This window comes from Cryptomeria japonica, chromosome 4, assembly GCF_030272615.1.
Source record: "Cryptomeria japonica chromosome 4, Sugi_1.0, whole genome shotgun sequence".
NCBI lineage: Eukaryota > Viridiplantae > Streptophyta > Pinopsida > Cupressales > Cupressaceae > Cryptomeria > Cryptomeria japonica.
This window is the reverse complement of record NC_081408.1, coordinates 255619733-255635804: the sequence shown is the minus strand read 5'-3', so window position 1 is coordinate 255635804 and position 16072 is coordinate 255619733. Positions and strand designations below refer to the sequence as shown.

The window sequence follows — 16072 nt, the reverse complement described above, 5'->3', positions numbered from 1 at the left end:
GTCCATGTCAAAATATCATTTGTAAAGACTTCAAATCAATCTCAATATTTCTATTATTATTAACTATTCCTTGATCCCTTTTATTTTGTGTTCTTTGTAATTGTCTTTGTCTTCTTAGTGGAGATGTTAACTCCTCTTGTGAGCTATTATTTTCCATATGATTTTGAGAATAAACATTCATTACATTTTGAACTCTATCATTTGGTTTTTGTAGAACACGATCTATTGTTATAGAATTAAACCCTTTAGAATTAACTAGAACATTCCCATTAGATTGGCGATATCTTTCGACCGATTCCTAATTATACACTTGTATTTGTTGTCTTTCTATCTCATTCAATTGATTATAATGCATAGCTCTTTGCATTCTTCTTCTCAATATATATTGGTCATCTTGAGATGTTCGTATATGATGTGTTATCATCTTATCTACATGTCGTCTCATTTTTTGTTCAATCTCTTCCATTGTCATATTTGGCCTACATTTAACACTTCTTTCTCTATCACTTTGCAGGTTTCAATGATCCATTGCTTCTTGTCTTTTTGGATCAATCATTTGTTCACATCATTGTCTCATATAATTTTTAGCATAATCTCTCTTTTGTTCTTTTTGTTGCTTGTGCTTGTAAGACTTCTTACTTCCTCTTCTGTGAATTTGTCATTTGCTCACGTTGTTGTCTCATATAATTTTAAAAATATCATGTTTGATGCTCTCTTCATTGCTCTTCATTTAAAAAAATTGACCTTGCATGACGAGACATCCTACAAACTATTTATGTATATAAATAAGTTAATTAAATGTATACACATTATAAATTATATTTTTTAATAAAGAAATATATGCATGTAAAATTAAAAAACATATTTAACTAACAATTGGTAAAATAATTAAAGATTATGACCTACGAAAAAAAATAATAATTAAAGATTATTAAATATTAATATAAAACCAAAATTCTCCATAACTAAATTAAAAAATAGAATAGTACTAACAAAACTAAATTAATTAACAAATAATCACTAATTAATTTCTGCAAATTAAATTGATAAATTACTTAATTAACTTTGCCAACCTTGGAGAGAATTAAACCCACAACCTTTTGATTATAAGTCAAACATGGTAATTTGTTATTCCATACATCTATTTTAGTTATTTAATTCAAATAATTAATGTAGAATATTACATGGATACATAAAATAGAAATTCCATATTGTGCTAGATTATTTACTATTTTGTTTACAATTAACTATTATATGGATAAATAAATTTTTTTGACTATTTTGTTTACAAAAAATTATTACATGGGTATATAAGTTTTATTTATTAAAGACTATTACATGGCTATATTAGTGCTAGATTATTTAATATTTTGAAGTTATTAACTATTATATGGATAAATAAAAAAAATTTACTATTTTGTTTACAAAAAAATATTACATGGGTATATAAGTTTTATTTATTAAAGACTATTACATGGGTACATAATTTTATTTTTTTTATCAACCAAGGGCCAAAACCAATAATATTAGATTAATAAAAACAGGAAATACATAAAAAAAAAAATTAACCATTCTGATGAAAATAACCCTATTCTAATACATATTTGATTTTGCTAAAAGATCAAATAGGGCAAAAACCAAAATTCTACAAAACTTGCAGTGTCTTTTACTCAACCAGAGAAAACACATCTATCTAGTATTCATGCATTTAGAGGTTTTTTTACCTCACCCTAAGTTTCACTAGGAAGGGGGGAGTGGGTGAGTGCACAAAGTTGAGTCCCACTTAGGGGGAAGTGTGTGCACTGGAAAGTGCGCCGCTAGGAACGGGGCCTCATTTTTTTATAAATAGGACCTTGTTATGCTTCGAGGGCTCGAGGCAAAATAAATAATGGGGGCTCGTTATTAACAAGTCCCAAACCATAACGGGGCCTCGTTTACAAAACAAGGTCCCATTTAGAAACATAACGGGGCCATGTGCATCAGGGTTTTGGTTCTTGGCCTTGGACCTACAAGTACAAGGTTGTATCAATGACATGGTGAAATATTGAATTCTAGCATATGTTTGATGCCCATTATCATAGAATTTTTCAACAAAATTAAAACTCGTTTCAAATTACACTGTGTAGATATATAAATTTTAAGATTTAATCATTTTTTCAATTAATTTTTACTGAATCTGGTCCATAAACTTGAAATATCAATTTATCTTGTTTATTTAATAACTTTTTTGTTTTTACGTTTTTTCAAAAAAAAATTATATGTCATCAATATACACATAATTCTTTTCAATTTAAAAAAAATGATAAGTTTAGGTTAAATTATGTTGGTTGTACACAACAAGTTTTTAAAACGACAATTAGAGCCAATAAAAAATTAATACAATAAAAATATTCAAAAAAATACAAAAAATATTCTCATCAATCTTCAATGTGTTACAAATCATTTCCCATGAGAATTTGAAAAAAAAAAACTTTTATTTGTGTCAAAAAGCATTGGTCGTACACGTGCATGGTATGGTCTTGAAACAAGCATTTTTAAAAAGTGGTTTTTAGAAATCCCTTTTGAAAGTTAATTTCAATTATCTGGTTATTATAATAAATTACATATTGGGAAAGTAGACTCTGAGTGCTATATTTTGTATTGCTGATTTTTTTGAAGATTCAATCTCTAAGGGCTTCAAATTTTTAGGTCAAATGTGGCAAAATCTGAAAATCAGGGAAAACACTTTCACTTTTTGGCCAAAAAATGGACTCAACTTCTTGCACCCACCGAGGTATTAAGCATTTTAATAGTTATTTATGTTTTTTAACTTCACTTAGTTGTGCTTTTGTGCATCTAGTTTAGCTAGAGTTGAGATTTGTGTAGCTCCCCGTGCTTGCACTTCGGTTCTCCTTAATTTATTTTAGGGCATCCTTGTGCTCTTGATATAAGAACACCATTATGCATTGTAATTTAATCCTATATTCTTCTTTTGAGGAATATGGCATATTTTCTTGTTGTTAGGATTCCCAAAGATACTGAGAGGGGGGTGAATCAGTATCTTGTCGATTAATGGATTTTCTTAACTTATTAAATGAAAAGCATTCCAAAACTGTGTACCGGTAAACAAGAATTAATGCAGCAAATAAGAACAATAAACACAACATAAAAGGCACACAATGACACAATATTTTTAATGAGGAAACCCGATGTGGGAAAAACCTCAGTGGGATTTGTGACCCCCAATATTCGCTTACTGGCCAATAAGTGAATATTACTGTTACAATAGGGGCCTGCACATGCAAGAAGGCCAACTGCCTAAAGCTCACTGCTTAAATACAAAAGAGAAGTCTCACTGACTTACAAAAGTGGATTATGAAAATCCAATGTCATGTAATGCTTTGAATCAGCATCTGCTATGCCAGGTTCAGTACCAGTTTAAGCTCATATAACTTCCAAAACCTTATTCAAAACTCTGCCTTAATATTTGCATCTTAGTTCTGCAATAATGTAACCATACCCGCTTATCTCCTAAATGATTTACAAGAGCTCATACTTATATGAGTCATATTACAACTCGCCTTGTCGGCTTACAAAAAGATTTTACAATTAAATACAAAATATAATAAATAAAATCTTGTCGGCCAGGATGTCGGTGCCAGTGTCGGTGTTTGTGCTTGTGCCGGTGTCTGTCGGTGCCATATGATTGTAAGGTTTCCATCAATGACAATACCTTCAATCACCTACAGTTTCTCATTGGAGTGTGCATTTCCCAACACTTGCTACTCTCGTTTGTCAAAGGTGTTCTAGCTTGTTGTTTGATCTAGCAAACTTGTGTTGCAAAATTCAACAATAGTGATACTTGAATCTTAATAAAAACATAATTTCAACTATATCTATTTGTAGTGTTGAAAGTTTGTTGCTGCTATATTTTTTATTAGGTTGAATTGGTGAAATAATAAATTGAAAGGCAGTCAAGTAGATTTATATTTAATTTACACGCATGCATGTCAATAAAAATAGTGACACTTCCATATTAAAATATACAAAATTTGTCACTCGGTAAAAGTATGGATCCATGTCGCACTTAGGGCTAACTCGAGCGATCCAGTTGGAAGGGTTCCGGGCGGAATGCTTCCGTCTAGACCAATGTGGTAGCTATGCAGCGCTAGCATGGCAACAGGGTTCCGGCTGGAAGGGTTTCCGTCGGAAAGGGTTCCCACTTTATTTGAAAAAAACAAATGATTTTATTAAAAAAATCACTTATATTAATTCACACTGAGTTGAAATTGATTTTTAAAAATGAAAGGGTTCTAAGTGGCATCCTAAGTGGCAGCCACATCACCAAATTTGGTCATTTTCTGAAACTTCTGACTTCTGAACAAAATTCAATAGGTAAATTCAATTTATTAAAAAAACTAAAAAGTACCCTTTTGTAGAGATCGAAGTCAAGAATCTACTCATATAATTTTTATAATGTTTTGATTACATTTAATATATATAAAATTAAAAATACTACAAGTAGGTATTCTAATGTTCGGTAAGAGGCTGGATTGAAAAACAGAATATATATATATATATATATATATATATATATATATATATATATATATATATATATATATATATATATATATATATATATATTGAATAACCTCAAAAAAAAAAATTTAAAAATATGGTTCACTAGAGGAGAGTCTTCTCCAAAAGGGTTTTTTTTTTTATATCATAAATTGAATAGAAAAATTATGGTATATTCGACTTCCAAATGCTATAACCAAAAAAATATACATCAGTTTTTTTTTATATTTTTTTATACACTGTATATGTATGTCATCTATAAGGGATATAAAAATCGGAAAAAAATAAGTTGATATACATTTTCTTTTTTGGTGGGAACTAAACCACCTGATTTTTCAGTGTTTTTCAGCAATAAAAAAATTGACTTTAAAGCTAAAAAAACATATCAATTATTGACAAAAAAATTTCAAAAAATACAAGACTTAAACTTCATCAAATTTTACACGCGAATCATTAGTTTACATCATCTTCAAATTCAAAATACAAATGCCACTTTTATGGCGACGAAATTGAACACTTATTGTTGTGTTAACCTTTTCCTTTGTAAAAGTGTGACACAGGTTTGTAATCTTACCTCACTTCTATCCATTTTTTCGATTTAAGTTGGTGAGATCATAATTGAGGAGTAGGCAAGCCACTAATAGGTTTACTTATAGTGTCTACTCGTGTCCATCAATAGAAATAGTGATACTTCTAATGTTAAAATATTTAAATAAAGAATGAAATGTATTTGAAATATCATTAACATTAAAATAATTTAGTAAATACATAAATAAAAAATGAAGCACATTTGAAATATTTTACTAAAAATTTTAACCCTTGCATTTTTTCTCATCAACATAATTTCGAGTAGACCTCATGTGTTGGCATCATTACCAAAGCTTGACATCCATCTCAACTCAATCTCCACAGTTTAGCATACTATTGCATTAGAATGTCTAGGCTCAAGTCCCTAATTAGTCTTAGCCATATTGGAAAATATTTGAAATGATTCATTTTCAAATACTTATTATTGTCACTGAGTATCTTGATTTTGTTAGTTAGGTTATGATACTAATAAGAAAAAATGCAACTATATAGTATAATATATGACGTTGTTTAGACATTTATAGGTAATGAATTTGCATGATAATAATGGAAGTAAGATGGCATATAAAGTAGGGAATGGAAAACTAAAATGTAATACATAAAGATAGTGTTTTATTCGATGCAAGATTGATATATTAGAAGTTGAAATCTGATCGTCTTTTAAAAGAAGATTCTAGTGAGAAGTATTTAAAATAAATATAATCACAAAAATTATTATTATGTTTTTTTTCTAGTAAATATATTGTTTGAGTTTATGATCAAATGTACATGATGATCATATGACTCTATGTTGGGTTGTCTTGTGGCGTTGTAAGTATTTGATTATTTAATTAATTAATATTTGATTTACAAAGTTATTAATGTTAAATTAAAATTAAAGTATAGTTTTGGTATTTAATTATTATTGGGTGATTTATTAATATTTAGTATGTTATTTTAATTAATGTTTATTTAGCCTTGATTTATATTTATTTGGTGCTTTTATATTTATTTATGATTTATTGTTTAATTATTTATTTATTTTATTGATAAAGTAGCGTTAACTAGGGCGTTGACCCTTAACATAGCCAAGACTATCAAATTTACAAAAATAGCAAAAAAGGGTGCTGACCCTTAAAAAACACAGCCCAAAGGCAATAAAGGAAGTTTAATTAGCAATGTTTTATGTTGTTATGATTTTATATTTATTTGTGGCATTTATTTATATTACCCTTGGTTTATTTATTTATTGCACTTTTATATTTTATTGTGCCTTTAGTTTAATTAATTGTTGGTTGATTATATTATCATATATCCTTTTTACTTATTTGGGGTTAATTAAATATTATAAATCTTACCTACCCTATTATGTTATTGGTTGGGATATGTAGGGTAAGTAAATAATATTGTACTTAAGATTATTTTCCTTCGTTGACATATTCTATGGTTTTTTAATGAAGTTTATTTATTGAGCTTTCTATGCATTTGCCTGGGTTAGCTTCTCAGGATCATATTTGTTCTGAGTCTATTTATTGAGTCTTTTCTGTAAAGCGCTAAACCTATAGTCAAATGCAACATAACTATAGAAGCGTTAACCCTTTTATCATAAGTGCTAGAAGATTCAGTATATGCGCTATTTAACTTAACAAATGAGTTGTTACTTTGCACATATGCACTAAATTGTAGGTCAGAAGCATTGCAGAAATAGATAAATGTGCTATGTTGTTAGTCACAAGCATTGTAGAATCTGACAAAGGCATTGCATTGATTAATATATGCGCTATTTTGTTCTGCAAAAGTGCTAAACTGCTCTGCCAATGATATTTTGATGATTGTGTCTTTCTGAGTCATATTTTCTTGGTCTGTCTTTGTACCAAAGGCATTTGTTGATGTTCTTGTGTTTCTCAGATTTTGTTACTGCTTAGATGTGGCTATTTTTATTGTTGTTTTGGGCTCCAACAAGATGTATTGTTCCTTGTCGTTGAGGATTATTGTGCTTGCTCTAGCAAGATGGATATTCCTTGTTGTGGAGGTTGATAATGTTATGGCTCCAGCGAGAGGACCAGTGCCTCACTGTTGAGCATTTGTTTGTTCATGGCTGAGTAAGAGGGCTTAATTCCTTACTCTCATTTATTGATGTTTTCATTTATGGTTGAGGCTTTTGATTTATATGTTGGTCTTATGGCTCTTGATTATGTTCAAATTTTTATATATGCATGAAAGAGGAAATGTGAGTTCTGTTGCAATGCATTGGTTTATGGTAGTGATCATGATGTTATGTTTATGATGATAAGTTCATGATAATGTTATAAGTAATGACATTGAGATACCCTAGGGAAAGATAATTGTTGAGTTGTATTTATTTTTGCTTCCGTAATGTGTCCTTAAGATTATGTTTAATTGATTAGATGTGCATGTAGAAAATGAATGTTTATTGCATTTGGATATAGAGCTATATATATGTGTGTTACATGAGTAGATATTATTTTATTTTATTTTTCTCTATTTGTGTATTAGATAGCTAATTTCTCTAGGGTATTTTGGCGGGCATTACAGGTTTACATTTGATATTGTGCATCATTAAAAGTATTCAAACTCAAAATATCACATAGTAGTACTAATATTTTTAGGGTAAAACAATATGAGTTGTGTGTCACATCTTGCATGTAATGTCTGAGGAAAGAGTTTTGAAGAAAGTTTTGTTAAAAAATATTATTATGTTGAATAAAATTATTTGAAAATTTCCATGATTGTCTTATGTTAAGTCACATATAGTTTGTTTCCTAGCATGAGAGATTTTTCGATAAATTTCAATCTAGAGAATGGTGATGATACAAAAATAGTACTTAATTGATCGATTCTAGTTTGATAGAATCGTTAGGTGTTGCTATTCTAGGAAATCATTGTTAGCATTGTTAGTTAGCTATCTCAAAAAGATATTGTTATTTCGTAGAATTTATTTTCATTTCTCAAATTATAGTACAATGTTTACTAATACTAGTCATCAATTAATCTTATTTATCAATTTAGTGAACACAAATGATTTGAAAATATCATTGAAAAAAAATTACATATTTTTTTTAATATTACTAATATGGCACCTTTTACATCATTGACCATGTGAGTAAATAGATGGAATAAGAGATGTTTTGAATGTGAATCATGTTGATCCTTTTCATAATCATGTGTGGAATTTTTTAAGGCATGGTTTATGGTTTCTATCTTCTTGACATACTAATTTAGTAAATTCATTCTATAGTGAGAGGAAGCCTCATAATTTTACTATTATGATATATTACATGTACTAACTGAATTATAGACAAATCCATTGTGTATTGAATCTAGAGGATAAAAAACTATTGACCAAGCATGTGATGGTTCAAGTTCAAATAGGTAAACTACAAAACCTCTAAAATTGCTACATATGCAAGACCATCTTGGATGAGCCCTTGAGATATAGGTCTAGCCTTTGGTTTTCATCTTTCTAAAAAAAAATTGACTCTAATTATTCCCTCCTAATGTTATGTATCTATGTTTCTCTTTACAAATATAGTTATGAAATATCAATCTATTGATCTATCTACGTAATTTTGGGGCTTAACTTTGTGATCATATATTTAATTATAGATATGATCTTATCTTATGTAACTAGTTGTACAAATTTCTTGTACGTATAGGTTATTGGAGACGGGGAAAATATGTTAGAAGGTAATATGAGAACTTTTGGCAATAAATGGTATGCTATGTTTTTCTAAATAAAATGATGTAATATTTTATTATCCTAAATTAATTCATTGTCAACTAGGATACTAGTTAAATACTTTAGTAAGTTGTTTTTTTAAAACAATTGTAAGTTAGTCAAGTTATTTGTGGATGGTATTGTGTATTGTGTTGTTTCCTTTAAGCATTTTTTTTCGGTATAGCATTTACTATAAAAAATATTGAGTACCAAATATTTAATTTGGGGTCATGGTTTAATGAGCACATGATTTTTAAGCATTTGATTTATGTAATTCCACTTAATAGTTTTACATAGATCTATTTATAAAATAAATCACACAAGAATTTGTTGGGGATGAGATGTGGAGCTTTTGAATTATTGCTTACGAGTTGGATTTGGTGTTTCTCGATTGTTGACTATGATATCATAGGAAGTATAGATTGGGATGTGTGGATTCAAAACTTTTATTTTATTATTTTGGTACAGTGCAATTGAGTTGCTTGTTGTCTTAAAGGCCTTGTAATATAACTACAAGGGAATTACAAGATAATTTATGAAATAATACATTGATTATGTGAGTTCTTTTTAAAGATGGGTTTTTCCCTTGAGAGGGATTTTCTAAGATACATTTCATGTTATCTTGTGGTATGTTTATTATTTTTCTATATTTTCAATTTTAAACACTTCCGTTGTGTTTTTTTCTCCCATAAAGATCATTTGGAATTTATTAAAATTAGTAGTATTTATCTTTATGGGTACCAAAGCCTAGTTGTTACATTGTAGGGGACATATTCCTATATTTTTTGATTGTTTGTGTGAGTGGGATTTTGTGCATAGACAAATCCATGGTCTTGAAGGAAGGTTTTAGATGCATTTACAATTCTAGGGTGTTTCAAATCTAGATTTTCTTTTTGATATGGGGAAATGATATTTTGTGGTTTCTCATTTTATGAGGTTAAGATTTGTAGATGACCTCATGAAATTAAAAACCTCAACATGAGATCTAGAAGGCCTAAAATCCTGATGTTGACATAAAACTTGACTTGGTTTGGAGCTAGAAATTTTTTGGCTAATTTTTTCAAGGGGGTGGAAAATTATTTAAAAGTAAAATATAGATGGTTTTATAGATCAATATAAATTTGTGTGGAAATAAAATTTATATGAGCACTATTGTACATTTAGCATCTTGGAAAAGAATATTCCTTGTGTTTATGTCATCAATAGGGTATAGTAAGCTAATAAAAGAATTAAAAAATTATTATTCGCAACCAAATATGATAATAATGTCACTCCCTATATAGATGGTTTAGAAATCAAGCCCATAGTATAAGGAACTAGACACAATTTTCAAGAAAATATCTATTAGGTCATAACAATGAGTGGTCATACACTACCTATAGTAACTTAACTACTCTCCAATTATGCTCCCTCAATTTGACTAAGAGTCATTCAAATCTACCGTTATTGCTCAAACTTAACTTATAGCATTGTCATACCATACATCATCACCAATAACAACGGTGCCACTCTATAAGAAGTAAAATAGTATAGAGATGGTTTTTATTTTATCTCGCAAATAATCTTTTGTAGAAAAATAACTTTTACCCATAATGTCAAGTATTTGACTTTTTACAATAGATAGTAATGTTAGTAAACTTTTCATATTTTATTGGTTACGATAGAATATGTTAATTAGAAGTATCTTGTGGGCCCATAGTGTGTAATTTAGACATCATATAGTCCATGGATAATATTTTCTAACTATTTCATGGTCTATCAAATGATTAATGACTTGATAGAATTTGAAGAGTTTTTGGACATCTTGTATTTTTTTGGGCATGGAATATATAAATGTGATATTTTTGAGTCTTTATACAATATTATATTACTATTGATGCAATATTGTCAACAATATTGGTCATTAAATAAACAAATGTGGACATTAAATCAACAAGTACTATCAATATTGGAAGATGCTCAACAACTAGATCCTCTCCCCTACATGTACTTTTCCAATCTTACCGACTCCCAAAGTATTTATTGTCAGTTGTTAGATTGTAGGAGACATCTTCCTAGTGTTTTTGACTCTTTGTGTGAGTGGAGTTTTGTGCATAGACAAAACTATGGTATCAAAGGAAAAGATTGAAGCCATTTCAAGGTTTTAGATGCATTTACAAAGCTAGGGTGTCTCAGACCTAGATTTTCTTGTTGATATGGAAAATGATATTTTGTGGTTTCTCATTTAATGAGGTTTTTGGAGCTGAAGATTTGTAGATGACCTCATGAAATTAAAAACCTCACCATTAGATCTAGAAGGCCTAGAATCCTAATATTGACATTAAACTTGATTTGGTTTGGAGATAGAAAATTTTGGGCAATTTTTTCAAGGGCAAGGAAAATTATTTATAAGTAAAATCCAGATAGTTTCATAGATCAATATAAATTTGTGTGGCAATAAAAAATTATACTAGTACTATTGTACATTTAGCACCTTGAATAAGAATATTCCTTGTGTTTATGTCATCAATAGGGTGTAGTACAGTTGATAAAGAATTTAAAAAATATGATTTACAACTAAATATGATAGTGATGTCACTCCCTATATAGATGGTTTAGGAGTGAAGCCCATAGTATAAGGGACTAGACACAATTTTCAAAAAAATAGCCATTGGGTCATAGCAATGAGTGGTCATACACTAACAACAATAACTTAACTACTCTCCATTTATGTTCCCTCAATTTGACTAAGAGCCATTCAAATCTACCATTATTGCTCAACCTTAACTTATAGCATTGTCATACCATGCATCATCACCAATAACAACAATGCACTCTATACCCACTAAATAGTATATAGATGGTTTTTATTTTATCTCACGAAGAAACTTTTGTAGAAAAATAACTTTTATCCATAACATCAAAGATTTGAGTGTCTATAAAAGATAGATGGGTTTTATTTTATCTCACAAATAATCTTTTGTAGAACAATAACTTTTACCTTTCTATAATAGTAATGTTAGTAGACTTTTCATATTTGATTTCATAGGTCATATCTTGTGGGCCCATAGTATAGTCCATGGATAATATTTTCTAAGTATGTGAGGTTTTGGATCTTGTGTCATTGGAAGTTTTATATAGGTACAGTGAAAGGTGGTGATCAAGAAAATGCTAATATACATAGAGCTTTCACATTATATAATCATTTATTTGAGTATTAAATTTATTCCATTTAAATAGATTTGTTTTAATATTCTTTGTTTATATGACAATTAATCTACATTTTCATATTAGATAAAAGTAAGAAAAACAAAATTTGTGTCTCTTATTTTAATTAATAAGTTGTTCAGTGTGAAGATGGAGTACAAGAAATTATTACAATTTGTTCGTAAGTCTTTATGCAATACGATATTACTATTCGTGCAATATTGTCAACAATATTAGATATTAAATCAACAAATACTATCACTATTGAAAAACACTCAACTACTAGATCCTCTCTCCTACATATATTTTTCAATCTTACCAACTCCCAAAATATTTTAGACCAGTAAATGTGACCCTTACTATTTGACAGACAGCGTAGAAAAAATTATAATTTATATATTTCAAAAATATCCAGACACAAACGTGTCCGATACGATTTACCAGACAAGTAAAAGCGCCGTAGAAAAAATTATCATTAATATTTTTCAAAAATATCCCGTCTCGTTAGCATGAAGAAATTAAAACAACTCAAACTTCTTATCAAGAACATTTTTTTCAAATTTAAAAGCAGAACCTGAGTCATAGACTGCACGTATTTCATTTGGGCTTTGGTGCAAGGCAAGACAAGAATGAAGATGGTGATGCTATCTCTGTTACTCTTTTTCTCGGCGCTGCCTTCTCATATGGCAAAGTCTTCTAATCATTCTGATCAACAAGCTCTCATGGCTTTCAAAGTTTCTATCTCTCTCGAACCATATAATTCCTTGTCAGATTGGTCTCCCAATCACACCTTCTGCAATTGGATAGGAATCACCTGCTCTTCTCGTCGACAGCGTGTGGTTTCCTTGAATCTCACTGGTAAGGGATTACTTGGGTCAATCTCTCCCTCCCTGGGAAATCTTTCCTTCCTTAGAGTACTTGCTCTCCCTATTGATAGCTTCAAAGGCCATATTCCATATCAGCTTGGAATGCTATTTCGCCTGAAAAGGCTTCGGTTGTCCAAAAACAATTTGGAAGGTATCATTCCATCCTCTCTAGGAGGCTGTCGTTCTTTACAATTTCTCTTACTGTCGTATAACAATTTAAGTGGAAGCATTCCCGCTGAATTTAGTCTTCTTTCAAATTTAGAAACCATGGCATTAGGCTTAAATAAATTGACAGGTGTTATCCCACCTTTCTTAGGAAACCTGTCCTTTTTAAGAATTATTGCCTTGGAACAAAATAGACTGCAAGGTGTTATTCCTGCTGAGTTGGGAAGGCTATCTGAGTTGCAAGAAGTGTATTTGTGGGGAAACCGACTCACTGGAGAAATACCCAGCACAGTGGGTAATTGGACTCAGCTGCAAGTGCTGGAATTGAACAACAACCAAATGACCGGCACAGTGCCTCTGGGAATTGGGAAAATGCAGCAGCTGAGTTGGTTTAATTTGTGGCATAATCATTTGGTTATTGGAAGCAGTGGTTTATCTATTTTAACAGTGTTAACTAATTGCTCCAGCTTGGAACATCTTGATTTGGCATTTAATTATTTTACTGGTGTCCTGCCCACTTCAATTGGTCGCCTTTCAAAGTCACTCTCGTATCTAGCTTTGAACTCAAATGAAATTAGGGGAAGTATACCAGATGAGATTGGTAATCTCACAAACTTGACTCTATTAGATCTAAATGCAAACCAGTTAAATGGGACAATTCCATCTGCACTCAGTAGACTTCCAAATCTGGAAAGATTATATTTGCACACAAACAATTTACAGGGAAGAATTCCAGAAAGTTTTGGCCAATCAAAAAAGCTTGGATTGTTGTCACTCAGTGAGAATATGCTTTCAGGCCAAATTCCAGAAAGTCTGGGCAAGCTTCCACAATTACGCGATCTTATTCTTCATCACAATCAACTATCAGGCAAAATACCTGCCAGTTTAGGGAGATGTCAGACATTGGAAACGGTGGACTTGGCCAACAACAAACTATCCGGAAATCTACCTCCTGAAGTTGCGGGTCTTCAGAATCTCCAGTTCTATTTCAACATTTCCAAAAATTTACTTCAAGGTTCTATTTTGGAAATGAGTAAAATGGTTATGGTTTTAGCTATAGATGTTTCTCAAAATAATTTCTCAGGAGGCATTCCCAGTGCACTGGCAAGCTGCAAGGAGTTGGAATACCTAAATCTTTCTTCGAGTGCATTCGAGGGGCCAATCCCTCCATTACTGGCAGATCTACAAAATCTGCAGTACATGGATCTTTCTTGCAATAATTTGTCAGGAATGATACCCGTGGCTTTCAAAAAGATGAAAATGCTTCAGCATCTCAATCTCTCTTCAAACATGCTAGCTGGAGAGGTACCAAGGGAGGGGCTTTTGTAACTCTTGATGCCTCAGAAGTCATGGGAAACCTGGGCTTGTGTGGTGGATGGATTAATTTGCCGCCATGCTCTCATTCCAAACACAACCAACCATCAGTCTCCAAAAAGGTGATAGTCCCTATTGTTGTTGGCATTGCAATTTTGATCATGTCTCTTCTATTGGTAGCATTTTCTTATAGATATAGAAGTTTGAGTACCCCTGCTCTCAAAGTATGGCCTCTAAAAATTTCATATGAAGAACTTGTAGATGCAACTAGTGGGTTCAATGATGAAAATCTTTTAGGAATTGGCAGTTTTGGGTCGGTTTATAAAGGGATTCTAAAGAATGGTAGAAATATTGCTGTTAAAGTTCTCAAGTTGCAAGATGAACATGCTCACCAAAGCTTTGCAAGATGAACATGCTCACCAAAGCTTTAGTAGAGAATGCAATGTATTAAAAAAGGTTCGACACCGCGATGTAATTAAAATCATTTCAACATGCTCGAACCTTGATTTTAAAGCCTTAATTCTTCCATTCATGTCAAATGGAAGTTTGGAGAGATGGTTGTATCCTCCTGAAGGGAGTGGATGCAGATTAAATTTGAGTGATCGGATAAGGATAGCAATGGATATAGCAGAAGGAATGGCATATCTTCATCATTATTGCTTTGTTCAAGTGATTCACTGTGACCTCAAGCCCAACAATGTCCTATTAGGAGATGATATGACTGCAAGTATAGCAGATTTTGGCCTTTCCAATCTTATTTTCAGCAATTCTGTAAATTCTTTGACTTCTACAGATGCACTTAGAGGATCTGTTGGCTACATTGCACCAGGTACAGATTTCTCATTATTGCACTATATATTTTAATGTTTTTTTGGTTTATCTTAATAACCATCTATTGTTTCAAATTTAGTAGTATTTTATTCTTGTTTATTTGTTATTATAGAGTATGGAATAGGCGGAAATCTTACTACAAAGGGAGATGTGTACAGTTATGGAATTCTAGTTTTAGAGTTGTTGACAAGGAAGAGACCAATAGATGATATGTTCAATGAAGGAATCAATCTACAAAAATGGATAGAAATGCATTTTCCAAATAGAATTTCAGATGTGGTGGATAATTGCTTTCTTACAAATGTTGATGAATCAGAGAAATCAATGGTAATGGAATGCCTTACTCAATTTATACAAATTGGTTTGTTTTGCACAAGAGAGTCACCTCAAGAGCGACCTGATATGACTAAGATAATTGATAGATTAAATACAATCAAATGTGCATTTCTTGGTACCCCTACATCTCTTCAATTACCAATAGATATCTCACCTTTCATAAATGATGAAAAAAATATAAATACAACTGAGTCAGGCAATAGGGGAAGTTCATCTATATCTACATCCTAAGCCCAAAAAAAAATTCTTGGTTTATTTCTTAGCTAGTCCAAAACATAATGATGTCCTAATGTGTTATTTTGGATAGTATAGTCTATTGTGAAATAATGTTCAACTTGTGTTACCTAGATGATTTATAGATTCGCATTTGAAATTGTGAGTGAAAAGATGTGGTTGTGAAGTATTTTAGACTTTTGGACATATATTTATCGTCTTGATACATTGTTAAACATATATCTCAATAGAAAGGAAAATTTGAAAAAAAAGAAATATATTTTTAAGTATTATT

At 30.7% G+C, this 16072-nt stretch overlaps 2 protein-coding genes across 2 annotated transcripts; both read left to right on the top strand.

The window, feature by feature from the left end:
• Positions 1–12687: 12687 nt before the first annotated feature.
• Positions 12688–14412, top strand: LOC131065429 (putative leucine-rich repeat receptor-like serine/threonine-protein kinase At2g24130). The gene has a single exon (XM_057999935.1). The coding sequence runs from the start codon at positions 12688–12690 to the stop codon at positions 14410–14412; it is 1725 nt and encodes a 574-aa protein (XP_057855918.1).
• A 390-nt stretch (positions 14413–14802) lies between these two features.
• On the top strand, positions 14803–15846 carry LOC131065466 (putative leucine-rich repeat receptor-like serine/threonine-protein kinase At2g24130). The gene is made up of 2 exons (XM_057999966.2): positions 14803–15226; positions 15341–15846. The coding sequence occupies exons 1-2, from the start codon at positions 14929–14931 to the stop codon at positions 15793–15795; spliced, it is 753 nt and encodes a 250-aa protein (XP_057855949.2). The 5' UTR covers positions 14803–14928; the 3' UTR covers positions 15796–15846.
• The last annotated feature ends 226 nt before the right edge of the window (positions 15847–16072 follow it).